The sequence below is a fragment of the Strigops habroptila genome, chromosome Z, assembly GCF_004027225.2.
Source record: "Strigops habroptila isolate Jane chromosome Z, bStrHab1.2.pri, whole genome shotgun sequence".
Classification (NCBI taxonomy): Eukaryota; Metazoa; Chordata; class Aves; order Psittaciformes; family Psittacidae; genus Strigops; species Strigops habroptila.
In genome coordinates this window covers 73,304,708-73,318,245 of record NC_044302.2, presented here as the reverse complement: position 1 = coordinate 73,318,245, position 13,538 = coordinate 73,304,708, and the positions used below count along the sequence as shown (strand labels likewise).

At 35.3% G+C, this 13,538-nt stretch overlaps 1 protein-coding gene and 1 long non-coding RNA gene across 7 annotated transcripts in view; both read right to left on the bottom strand.

Annotated features, from left to right (window-relative positions):
- PUM3 (pumilio RNA binding family member 3) overlaps positions 1 to 13,538 on the bottom strand; it is a 37,903-nt gene that overhangs the window by 20,641 nt on the left and 3,724 nt on the right. For all 6 annotated transcript variants that reach the window (XR_003995121.1, XR_003995122.1, XM_030512624.1 and 3 more), the window contains exons 4-15: positions 12,749 to 12,884; positions 11,951 to 12,026; positions 11,284 to 11,377; positions 11,008 to 11,074; positions 10,255 to 10,429; positions 8,846 to 8,949; positions 8,294 to 8,372; positions 7,808 to 7,906; positions 6,238 to 6,291; positions 4,559 to 4,639; positions 2,079 to 2,221; positions 1,053 to 1,275 (exon numbers count right to left, since the gene is read on the bottom strand). Coding sequence is in view for 4 of the 6 variants with exons in the window: in XM_030512624.1 (XP_030368484.1) it covers positions 1,053 to 1,275; positions 2,079 to 2,221; positions 4,559 to 4,639; positions 6,238 to 6,291; positions 7,808 to 7,906; positions 8,294 to 8,372; positions 8,846 to 8,949; positions 10,255 to 10,429; positions 11,008 to 11,074; positions 11,284 to 11,377; positions 11,951 to 12,026; positions 12,749 to 12,884 (1,331 nt within the window). In the remaining 2 variants the exon portion in view is untranslated. The remainder of the gene's footprint in view (positions 1 to 1,052; positions 1,276 to 2,078; positions 2,222 to 4,558; positions 4,640 to 6,237; positions 6,292 to 7,807; positions 7,907 to 8,293; positions 8,373 to 8,845; positions 8,950 to 10,254; positions 10,430 to 11,007; positions 11,075 to 11,283; positions 11,378 to 11,950; positions 12,027 to 12,748; positions 12,885 to 13,538) is intronic.
- On the bottom strand, positions 54 to 1,041 carry LOC115619780. Its single transcript, XR_003995124.1, has 2 exons — positions 819 to 1,041; positions 54 to 110 (listed from the first exon to the last, which is right to left on the bottom strand). It is a non-coding gene; the product is annotated as an uncharacterized LOC115619780 (long non-coding RNA).

Here is a 13,538-nt window from a genome sequence, read left to right as displayed (position 1 = left end):
ATTTAATGAGAATGTTTCAAAACACATTTACATGTCTGTCCATAAATTCCTGCTGGCTTTGTCCACTCTGCCCTCAGACACCTCATCACTCTGATCCATTTAGTCAATACCTATGCAAATAATGACAAGTTTGATGCAAGTATCTGAGTATTTATTTAAATTGACCAGTTTATTTTTTATCACCTTCCCTGGAACATCTGACTTTCAGTAATCAACCATATCAATCAATGTTTCATCCACCCCTCCAAAAACCTCATGCTTACTGACCAGTATCTATTGGTCTACCTGCTACTACAAGAACTTTCAGACTTCCACATTTTCACAGACTTGAAAATTATGGTTCACAGGAAATCACAGAAAACGTGAGTAGTTCATGTAGAATTCTGTAAAATGCACATCTTAAAGAAGGGGAAAGACAGGGAAAATTCAGCACAACTACAAAAATCTGGAGGGCATCTATCTTAAATATAGTGTACACAGCATTTTTTGTTTTCTAGTCTACAGACACATATCTGACTGAGCTTAACAAAACAGGGGACAGGTAGGGGCACAATATGAAGAGAAGGTCATACTCTAAAGACAGCTATCGCTGTAAAGACAAAGTTATTATCTAAGATCTTTCCTTGCATGGAGATAGGCACACCTGAAAGCTAAGAGACCCATTGTTCTCAGTGTTAACAGTCAAATAAACTATAAAAATTTACTAACTGCTTGACTGCATAGTGGTAACATTAAAAGAGAGGCTGTGTAACATGATTGCCAGCTACATTCCTACGAAGTGTTTAAAGCAGTTCTGAAGATTAAAGATCATGAACTACCTTGCTCTAACTTCATATGAAACGCTGGCTCAAGCCTTTCTCTCTCCAGATGCAGTAATAATACCACTATGAAAGGAGAATGTCAGAAAAAAGAGATCTCCTCTCATAAACAAGTGCTACCAGGGCAGTACATTGATGTTACATAAATGAAAAAGTGAGCAGACTTCATGTTAGTGATACAAAATGAGCAAAAGCTGTGCAAGATTTCAGGAAACTTGTCCTCTTTTACTTTACCTGCCCATCACGGCCACCTGGAACCAGCTCTTCTGCTGCTAAATTAGCTATTGCACCTAGCACAGGCTGGATCTCACCAACAGCTGTTCTTAAGATGTCAGCAACCAAGACAAAGGTAGCTTTGTCTGTGACTACTTCTTGGGTATGTTCTTGCAAATATTCTAGCAAAGGTGAGGAAATTGCTTCCAGGAGTTCACGACGGCGGACTTCAGTATTCTTCTTACTGATGAAAGAGACAGCATATTAATGTAGAAGACTTGCTCTGTATGCACATCAGGCAACAAGAAACTTTGACATATACGCTATTTGAGACAGATATAAATTATTAGAAAATCAAAATAAAACATTATTCTTCCCTCTGCTAAACACACGTTCCACATACTCATTTTAAGAACACATGGAGTGAGAAAGTGTATAGTGTTTAAAGCTGACTGCTGGTAAACCTCATAGAGTTTTTTGTTAGCAATAATTTAACCTGATTGTTTTCTATTCATTCTGACATCTCAGTAGCTGAGATTCATTTCTTAAACAGCTCACTAATCATATAAAATTGCTCCTTCTTTAAAAGCTGATAAGCATCAATGTCAATACTAGAGACTGAATTCAAATTAACAATTTCCATTTTTATTGCTAGATTTTGAGATATACTTTTGTGCAACCCAAAACACCAATAATGCATATTAAAAATTTTCTGCTATGCCAAGTTTGATGTATGAGTTTAAACAAAGAACACATCACAGTTTTTGCCTTTTACAAAGAGGATAAACTGCTGACTACCAATATATTGCTGATCACCAATCATCATGTATGAACTTTAAACAAAAAATGCAAAAATACAGACTACAGATTAACATATCTAAGTAATCTTAGGTATTATTTACATTATTATTATCATTTACATTATTATTATTATTATTTACATTACTTCGCTACACTATAAAGAAAAGCTGAAATTAAATTGATCGTGACATAAAGTTGCATGAACTCTTCTGGACTCCAGGGAAAAAAATCTTAACTGTTGTATACCTATAGGCATTTCCATCTCCCTGTTGCAGAAGTGTGATGATTTCTGGAACAAAATGTGCAGGGTCTCTAGGACTTAGCAAGTACAACAAGACCTTCTTTCCATATTTGTTGTTTATTATATTGGGTAAAGCAGCATTTATTTCCTGTAAAAGTAAACAAGCAGCAACAAAACATTAATGAATTAATAAGTTTTGAGCCATCAGTAATTACTGATGACATTTCAAATGCAAAGCTTAGGAAAGAAAACCTACGTAATATGAGTAAGATCCGTATCTGCTTGCAAAATTAAATTAAAAACCTCTGATCAGAATGAGAGCTTGGCGAAGAGACAGGAAAAAAAAAAATCAGGTTTAAAATGTGTTCATCAGTTGCATCAATATCACTGATTATTGAGAGAAAAAAGGAGGGGGGGAGACGGAGCGGAAAAAGAGAGAGCTAAATTTTAGTATGGACAGACTGATAATTGGTATAAGGTGTTTTAGAAGTCTAACTGCTCTTCAAGATAATTTTCAGGGTTGGATTCATCTATAGAGTATGCTTCAACACTTGATGCTTTCACCTCATCCCCTGCTACTAGTTTTCATTCTCTATGTGAAGAGCTGATCTTATCTGGTATTTTTTACATTTTCCCCAACATCCTTTCCCTGTTCCCTGCTCCTAACTTCAATAAACCCAGATGGGCCAATTTTGTATGTGTGAAGGCTGCTCGTCCTTATTCTCCTTTACACTTCTGTCCAGATGGATGCAGGAGGATGACCAAAGAGTAAATACTCCATTATCTTTGATTTCAGATGGGGCAAAACCACAGATGATTCAGGACTTAAACGACAATTTGAAAGCTCAGCTAAAGCCAAACAGTATTTGAATTCATAAGCCCTCCAAAAGGAGAGTGCTTGTAACATAGTACCAGAATGCCTCAACAATCTCGTACCAAGATAGCACTGATCTGTCAGGGCCTATTTGCTTGGAACTTGCCCAGCATTTGTCACATTGCAGATTGGACTCTAGAAACAAAATCCAGCTTTGATTACAGCTAATATACCTAAGAAACAAAAGCTATCTTCACACTGGGATGCTTTCATCTCTCCACACCAGAGAGGCAGACTTAGAGACATATCTTTGTGCTTAAGTATAAAAACCCAATTCCCTCTTATACAGAGTTGCCCAATGGAAGAACTGCTCTTATTTTTTAGAGCAAGCCTTATCATGTGTTCAGTTCTGGCTCCCTCATCACAAGAGAGATATTGAGTTAGTGGAGCAGGTCCAGAGAAGGGCAATGAAGCTGGTGAAGGGTCTGAAGCACAAGTCTGATGAGGAATGGCTGAGGGAACTGGGGTTGTTCAGTCTGGAGAAGGCTCACGGGGGACCATATCGTTCTCTATGACTACCTGAAAGGAGGATGGATAGAGGAGGCAGCTGGTCTCTTTTCCCCAGCAACAAAGACAGGACAAGACATAAGTGCCTCAAACTGTGCCAGAGGAGGTTTAGATTGGATATTAGGAAAAATTTCTTCACTGAAAGGGTGATGAGGCATTGGAACAGGCTGCCCAGGGAAGTGGTGGAATCACCGTCCCTGATATTGTTCAGAAAATGTGTAGATAAGGCCACTGGTGACATGGTTTAGTGGTGAACTTGGCAGTCCACGTGCAGAGTATTTGCCTCATCTTTACCACCCTGCCACTGCCTCTCAACCTGTCAGTCCTAGAAGTTATAGCATGAGTACTACTATTCGCACATTACAACCTATACATCGATGTTAATTATCCTGCTTGCATGAAAACTAATTGTGCATTATGAAGTCTCTTTTATCAGTGTGAAAACATAACTTTATAATAATTTACAGATTAAAACATCTTAGAAGTGATAAAATTTGAATGCAATCATAATCTAAAGTGTAAACACTATGCGAAACCCTATTAAATAACTCTGGAAGGCAGGTGAGGAAATGGGGCATTCCAAAAGGAAGCATACCATCCTTAATGTCATTCTGCAATTTCATGTAGGTAAAGCAGAACAGCTAAAGTGCTCTCATGTTTCAGACATCTACCTGCATCAGTTTTGGAAGAAGATAAAAATATTGTATGGATCTTATCCAGAACGTTAATGTCATTTAATTATCAACATATTAAGTAAAAATGTCAAGTTTTGAGAATTAATGCAAGTTAATGGTTTCAGCATTCAACCAAAAGAAATTCCAGTCATCCATTAGCCAGAATGAACATGTACAAAATGGATATTTTTCTGCAAGCACTGAATCTAGTTTAAAAACTATTTCAAATAAATAAAGAGAACATATGAAAGTGCTGAGGTCTTCTATGAAAGGAAAAAAATAAACATGATACATAAATATAATTAAACAGAAAAAGGGGAAATTAATTAAATGGTTTGAAAAAAGCAGATGATTCCTACTCTCATCTTCCTATATGGTGAGAAACACCAATGATATTTGTATACTGTTTAGGAAAGATTTGATTACTTACTGACAGAATTAACTGTTTCACAAGTTTAGTGTCATCGATGCAATCAAATGCTGCCAGCAAGACCAGATGAGAAAATTCACCCTGCAAAGATGAGATATCAGAAAAGACATGCAGTCAAGTTCTATGAATATACTAATTGACTTAGGATCAACATTTCTGAGAGTTTGTCTCAAACGTGACACAACATGAACCACATGCAAATTCTGCCCATTGTATAGAATGAGAGAAGCCCAACACTGTCACTGAAAATAAGGCCTGTTAAGAGAAGCATGTTGTTAAAAGGAAGGTAGATTAAGTTGATCTGCCATTAGAAGTTGATACATTGCTTTATGGCATCCAAGCTAATAACCTAATCCAATGTATAACTACCATTGATAGGATTTGCCTCGCCAGAACATTACATAAAGATTTTATTTATATGGTATTTGCTTAAAACTTGAGATAAATCATATACCATATTTTTGGAGATCATGTTTCTGCCATAAGCCACATAGTCTCTACTGTATTGTTAGAGCGTAAATCTAGCATACTCAAAAGGGCATGACCCAATTCACTTATGTGTCAGTGAGATTCTACATCTAAGCAAAGCCAGACCTTCAGTGCTCCAGAGTTGTTTTAGCCATTATTTGCCCACTGTCCCATATTTCTATCTAATATATATTTAATAAAATATAGAAATAATTTATTCTGGTAGTAGAAAAATTATGGAGAGAAATATTATTTAAAACAGCAGCCTCCAAAGCGGGCTGCACAAGACAGTCCATTGTGAGGCAGGAAGAAAATATTTTTTGTACCATTAATAAATATATAAAAATAACCACTGGTTGTCTTTATATTATCTTTTTAAAATTTCTATTTCTGTGTATGTTTTATAATATATATTAGTACAGTAGTACATGTACATTTTTTATGCATAAATATACATACATTTGAGATGCATGGTCAGGGTTGTGTGACCAGAAGTTTGGAGACCACTGATTGAGACTACATCAACTATTAGTAAACAGAACAATACAACCAGGAAGGAAAGTTTAAAAAGCTTTTCTTCACAGTTGCAGTTTTAACTGAAACTATGAAATCCAGCTGCAACTGTTACTCTGTTGGTGCTGCAGTCTCAAAACATACATGTTACTCAGAAAAAAATTAAATACAGACTTCTTTCATTGTATGCCATTTCAGCACTAATTCATTTTGAATCTTCCTGACTTAAAAAAAAAACCCAACCAACCAAAAAAACTCACAAGAAGTATGCACATTCAAATGGCATTGGCACATTCAAATATGTTGGGACCCACTCAACACATCTTAGCTTCAGTTCCTCTTCTGTATACGTGTTATTTTACTCCTAACCAAGGAGAATTAACCAATGAGCCATATGAAGATGTAATGTAAAACTGGGCTTAAAAAAAAAAAATTATAGAATATATAAAATATATATAATATAGGACTTATAATTAACTCAGCTACTTCAAAGGACTATATTTAGCGCCCACAATGAAGCTTCTCAGTATGTCTCTAAATATTCCATAAAGTTCATTCTATTTTATACCATCTAATACATCACCACTATTTTAAACCTAGTTTTATTAAACCCTCAGTTTCCAGTACCAAAGTACAATCAAAGTAGCCTCTACCAAATCACTTGTATTTCAGAGACTACGAAATAAATGAACACTCACCGTTGCTATTTTTTCAATATATGTCTTCATAGTTTTCACAATTACTTTTCTGTCCTATCCAAAAGGAAACAAGAAACTCGAATGAGCCTATAATGTCAGTGATTCTGAGTAACTAAATTGTTATCTACACCTTCAAAAACATAACCTTCCATTTGCTTACTAAAGCAAAGGCTATTTACCAAAGTCCCACATTCATGCTATTAGTTAACACCTAGAAGAGTTAAACCTAAACTGTGAAAGACTCAATCCCAGGGAGGTTCTGTATGTTGTTTACAAGTCCAGCCCACCAACAGGACATGGCAAAAAGGCTAAACTGAAAGATAGGGGGAAAAAAAAAAAAAAAAGGAAAAAGAGAGGGAGACCTCCAAACCACCACACAGGTTCACATATATCTTGTTCATTACTTACACAAGAATGCACTTCAACTATTCATTTGGAAAGAAACTTATTTAACAGGGCCTGAAACTTTTAAGTAGCAAGGACTCTATCTAGCGTGTTGCAAAACCTGTTTACTAGCAAGATTTTTTTTTTGGCAGAAAGTTTCCTCAGTGCTTGTACTTTTGGGTCTTGCAATCACTGTTCAGTCTTTTCCACACCCATTACTACCCTTAGATCCTAGCAACTTCCTATTTTTTTCTGCACTCTTTAACAAGCAGACTATTTTCATAACTTTTTTTTTTTATACACACAAATTATCATGGAATCATAGAATAGTTTGGGTTCGAAGGGACCTTAAAGATCATCTAGTTCCAACCCCCTGTCACAGGCAGGGACACCTTCCACTAGACCAGGTTCCTCCAAACCCCATGCAACCTGGCCTTGAACACTGCTAGGGATGGGGCAGCCACAGCTTCTCTGGGCAACCTGTGCCATCGCCTCACCTCATATTATAGAAGGCACTACAGTATTTCCAAGAGATGATGGCATACAGTACACCTAAAGTATTTCAGGATACTGTATCAGCAGAAGAAACTAAATACAGTTCCTGTAACATTTTTGAAGTCTTGGCATTCCATAGCCAAATACGTTCCACATTACGAATACATTCCACATACTTACTTACTGTCCTCTCCCTATTGCCAATTCCACTGGCATTAAGAAACCTATGGAATGAAAGAATGGCCAATAATCTTAAAATGGAATAGCCCTATGTATCACCTTCACGAACTCTGCTAAAAATAAAAAGAGATGCTTCTACTACAGGATTTCTAACAAAAGCATTTGATTCACAAAAAAATCTACTGCTTTTATTTGCCAATAAGTCAAGTGAAGCCACTTTTTAACCCTGCTCTCAAATACTTAACTGTATCAAAATGTTCACTGGCAGAAGAACCCATTTGGATGACCATACTCACAGTCTCAGACTAGACTATTATTAACTAAAAAGAGGACTCTTACTATTAAATACTATCATTAAATTCTTATTATTTATATTTATAATTATATATTTAATTATATAGCATATATTACGTATTTATTACTTATAAAATTATTATTTATCATTAAATAAACAAAGGACTTTATTATTACATGAATAAAGAGGACTGGGTAGACAGAAACCAAACAATACCTTGGGAGTACCATGCCATAAGCAGTGCATTGCTACTCGGGCTCCATCATGAGTGTGTGCCAGATAGATGACAGCCTCTCTGATAGCTTCTATCATTTCCTGGGGAAGAAAAGGTGATAAAGCAAAAATGTGACAGGAAAGACCTAAAAAGTCTCCAGACATGTGGGCGAAGGCATGAAAGGATTTTTTTTGTCTGCTCACAACAATATAGAGAGCATCACTGGCTCAACAGAACCATTCTCACTACCTTGACCTAAGAAAAATGGTCTCAAAAGGACTCTGAAAGACTAAATGACATAAGCTTTCTCCCTTGAAAGCTACACCATTCATCATATTCACCCTATGAAATCAGAAATTTACTGAATCTTGTCAGTTTCCTATTAGAGAAAATTCAAGGAAGGGTGTTCTGAACTAAGACAGAAACTAGAGTAGACAAGGACAACCATTCACTTAGAAGAACATAAAAACCAAACAAATCATACTTACAGATCTTTGTTTCGGAAGAGCATAAGTGAAAAAGTCCAAAAATACTTTATGTACCAGTGAGTGTTTTATCACAGCTTCTCTGTATTTGGGAAGAGGAAAATAAGCAAAAAGTCACCCACAAGTAATGGTTTTAACATAAGATAACAATACTTCATTTGCATTAAAAAACAGAAAAAGTTTGGCAGTGCAGTGTACAGAAAACACACAGACATTCTGGATTAGATGTTTAGCATTTGCAGTATGTGGAAGATTCTAAACCTAGCAAAATATTTTCTCCTAAGGACCACTACAGAAGCTTACCTAATAATGACTGCATTATGGAAGCACACCACACTGCAGGATTTTTACTGACTGGCTGGGGCAGGGCACACTTTAGTTTATAGAAGTGGAATTCAAAATTAAGATACAACACTTCGGACAAAACTACAGTTACTTACTAAACAACACAGCGATGTTACAACTTAAGAGTATCATTATCACTGTCTGCTTGTTTGTCAGAAACAAACTGATTCATGCTAGGTTGTCACCCCTTAAATCAATTTTTTTACTTACTTCTGTGCCATTGGTGTAAGAATCTGTTTCATTTCATCCAAGATGGCCTCTCTCTTTTCAGGCCGAGCTTCTAATACTTTATCCAGCGTTGGGACAACTGGTGTCTGAAATGAAAGTATAACCAGTGCAGTTGTTCCCATTAAGTATCAGAATTTACAGAAATTTAGAATCTTTAGTTCCTTTTCAATAAAAATTCATGAACAATATCACAAACAATTTTCTGCAAAGCTAACAGTTTTCACAATTTCAAAAATAAAAAGCTCGTCTACTTTGAGTATGTCAGAAGCTATATACTTGTTTCTACAAACTGGATATCCATTATTAGCAAACAAAAGCTACTTCTGTGGTCTGAACTGGTTGTTGCCAATTATAGTCAGCTCTTCATGAGACTGTCAGATACAAGGTAAAATACACAAAAATAGCATTCTGTCAAGGGACTCCCGAGCTAAGCAGAAATCCTGCCTAACAGTATGCCTATGTCAGAGAACAACAAGTCAGTTAACTGAGAAGTTAAACAGAAAATTCCAGTTCAAGAACAGCAGAGAGAAGGAATTTATAATATATACCTTAAATACAGAAATACTTCCTGGTATCTCAACTAAACTATTACACTGGTAACTCTTACAAAACAATCTGTTGTTAGTAGAACAGGCCAAGTAGATAGAAAATTAGAAGAAATGAATTTGTAACCGTCCCTGCTGCAGGTGGAAAAGAGAAGGTAGAAAGTTGGAGGCAGAAGGATGAAAATTAAACTACCCATTTCAAAACTCCAAGAAATTCCAGGTCTCATTAAGGATCACATTGTAATTTCTTATAAACCCACATGCTGTTGAGTCTCAGATTTGCACCACAATGTAAGACTACTTGAAACACTTATGCCAAGACTGCTAGAATGATGGAAGATAACACTGCACTTGATTTCAGAGGCTGTTTTACTCCCAGGACAAATTACAGCCCACAAACAGAGCAAACATGCCTTTCTATTAGTGTTGCAAAATGCATAATACCAGTAAAGAAAAAACAGGAATATAATTCAGAAATGAGCTGGTAATTTCTTCTACATTTTTAACATAAATCTTGGGTAAAAGTCTGTTGTGTTGTACACCAGGGTGCAAAAGTTTCTCTAGCGTAGTTCATAATTGACTAAAACAGTTTTGTACTTAGTAGCAAATAAAACTATTTGTGTCTCTAACAAAAAATATTTTATGTAGTTCAAACTGAAAAACATGACAATTTAATCGACTAGAAATGTGCAAGTAATCATAACATTTAAACACTAAACTAGCTAAACTAGACTATATTTGAACAGCTGACAGAAATAAATTTAATTAAAAGAAACAGTAGGTAAGGTACCTACACAACACCTTAGATGCTAGAACACCTTAAACTACAAAGTATTTAAACATCACCTTGTAAACCTGGAAAGTGTTCCCATATAGTTCTTCTGTCAGCATATTCCTCTGCTCCAGAATGGCTTTGTCATTATATGCATATTCCACTACAGCAGATGCTTCAGCATGACGGAGCATTTTTCTCACATGGCCTTTAAAACTTTTTATTATTTCTGCAACTTGTGGTTTTGTCCTGTTTCACAAGGAAAGATAGATACCAAGAGTTAAAACTTTAGGGATAAGCCAACCTATCAATAGTTTTATTTTTGGAAGCACATTTAGGTGGTATGATTTAGAACAGAAACCACAAAACACATGTTTCTGGATCAGCTTTTTGGCATTTATGAAAATATGGCAAGAAAGCCAGGAATCTCTAGAAATCTTAAGGTATTTTGAGGGAAAAAGAAACCAGTGGATAAATCCTACAGAATGAAGGATGCTCTCCTGAAATGGTAAGCAGAGAAAAATTTTAAAAGCCTTTTTTTTTTTTTTTATAAGTCAAAGATTGAGCATATATTTGGATTTCTTTTGGCATATGTCTTCCTCAATATGTACAGCTTTAGCTTTACTTTTTTGCAAAATGAAAATTACTGTTAGCAATACCTGACACTCTCCTGCCTCATCACCACTAAAAATATGTTTTCAGAAACATTTTTTTTTTATTCATGAGATTATATAGATTAACAGCAGCACTGGATTGAATCCAACCAGTTTGCAATCACTGGAAATGAAGCAATGCAACACAGCTAAGCAAATTCATTTCATACTCACCCATACATAAGGAACTTCTTCACAATATTTCTGGAATATTTTGACTTGCTCAACTCTACTAAGCTATCTAGAAGAAGGGGAAAAAAATAGCTGGTTTGATTTTTCACTACATTAACTCTACAAAACAAGATGCAATAACTTAAATAAAGTTTTAAGAACTCACTATACAGTGCATCAGTTCAGCAGAAAGTTAAAGATATTCAAGAGAAAATAATACAGCTTTTTAAAATGCATCCTAACAAGCATACAGGTAAACTGTAAATGGGAAGAAAATACCTTTCAATTCTTCAAATGTCTGTTGCCTTTGCTTCTCATTACCATACTGAATAAAGCACTGGATCACTCGAGTCGAATCATGTGCAAACGCCAGCTACAGGACAGAGATATTTCATTATCCTAGGCCGTTAAAATGTCATTATGCAACAAATCTATTTTAATGCACTTGCTGTCTGGTATAGTTTTATGCCACATGTAGCATGTAATGCCAATTAAAAACGTAGTTGCCTGTTTATAATGAATTAAGTTTCCAGGTTTTTTTACTACTTCGTAAGTACTCTATCAAACAAAATATAGACAATACTTCCAATTGCTGACAATTAAGGACATGCATCGAAGTTTTAATACTGAAAGAGAACCATGACATGGTATCTTGTTTTTCCTCATGTTATTTCTAATGTCAGAGTGAGTGTGACAATGTAATTCCACTTCAACATGGAATGCCATGAATCACTGTAAAATCAAACATGTATTTCACTGCAAATTTATACATTTCAAGAATTAAGTGAAAGATTGTTTTCTCCTTTTTTACTCAAAGTTTAAAAAAAATCTCTGTAACTTTTGGAAGAACAGGTTAGTACTCTATTATTAAAAGTTCATTCAGTATTTCAGCATTCTTTAAAGAAGATCTTGTGAATTTGTGCACTATGCCATTAGTTTTTCTTACACTTTTAATTTTTCCATGAAGAAGCTTCTGTAGGTCATTCATGAGCTTTTCTCGCTTCTCCTTATCACATTTCTTCCTACAAGCAAAGAAAAGTAAAACTTTTTTGTAGTACGATTCCCTTATATCTACAAATTAAGAAGCATGATGGTACCAAATTAAGTTGGCTTCTGCTAATCCATATTTACATTATCATTCATTAAATCTGTAGACAGACGTAATTAAGCAGTTTCAGTTCCGAGAAACCAAACCAGATTTCCACTTAAAAAATTATTCTTTTCTGAGTAACAATATTATTAAAAAGAACATAAACTCAAATCTGCATCCAGAGTTGCTCACAGATCCAAAAGTCTGTAAGCATATTACAGTCAAAACTGCAAAGCAGACACTTAGAGCAAGTAAAATTACCTCGTCATTCTGATGTGAGCCCCCAGTTCTAGAATTACACCTCCCCAGAGAGAGCATACAAACCTCAAAAAAAACCCCTCACGCAGTGATCCCACTGCAAGAACAGGCTGCATCAGTACAAGCTCTGTGCCTCAGGATTCAGGAAACAAGACAACTCCTTAAGCACTCACTCACAAATTTTAGTCTAATACGGAAGTGAGCTTAATCCAGACATTTCTAGCACCATGAGTCACCACACTCTGCTTAAACCATCTACAGAATTGCATGTAATGTTATCATTCACCCATAGAATTTCACTGTGGAAATATATTTTCATGTAATTACAAGAAGAGATAGAGTCTTCTTGCAACTCATGACTAAAAGCCAACTGCAGCAAAAAAGAATCATTATTACCTTCTCACACTTTCCCATATTTGCTTTGATTTCACAATTATGTCATAATTACTTTTATCATTAAGTTGTCTGGTTTGCTTTAATTCCTTCCTTTTCTTTTTGAAGTCATTCCACTTTGGCTTCTTAGAATCCGACCCTGAATACAAAAATACACAGATTTTTCTATAGTCAGTAGAAGAGGAGGAATGGAATCTTTACCAGTATAAACTGTGGCAGCACTGTGACTTGAATTTTTAACAATTCAGGAGCTTCACCCAAAGTTACCCAGATAGCTAATGTGAAAGTGTAAATATTTAATATGTATGCTAAGCTAGTAATTTCCATTTCTATAATACCAAAAGAACAAAGCAAACAAGAATTTTTCTCAAAGCTTTGTCAAAGACACACTGCAAATCTCTTAAGAGCTTGAAAATTTACTTAAAGATGGACCTAGCTTTTTAGTTCATCCTGGACTTAACGCATACCTTTTCTTTCTCTCAAAAGAAGAGTCCTAACTCAAAAATACATATCTGAAATATCAGAGAAAGGAAAAAAATTAAAGCCTTTTAACATCCTTAATCTTTTCTTTCAGTCAAATTCCTTAAGCATGGGGTTTAGTATAGAACGGCTATACACCACCACTCAACAAACTCTGTTAACATAACGTGCTATAAAGTGCCACAAATGAGTTATGGAAAAAATTCAAGTATCTGATCTTAGTTTTATTCATACCTTGACAAAAAACATCATCTTATATTACATGGTTTCACAGAATCAAGTCATGCATGCTAACTATTACTTCTATACACAA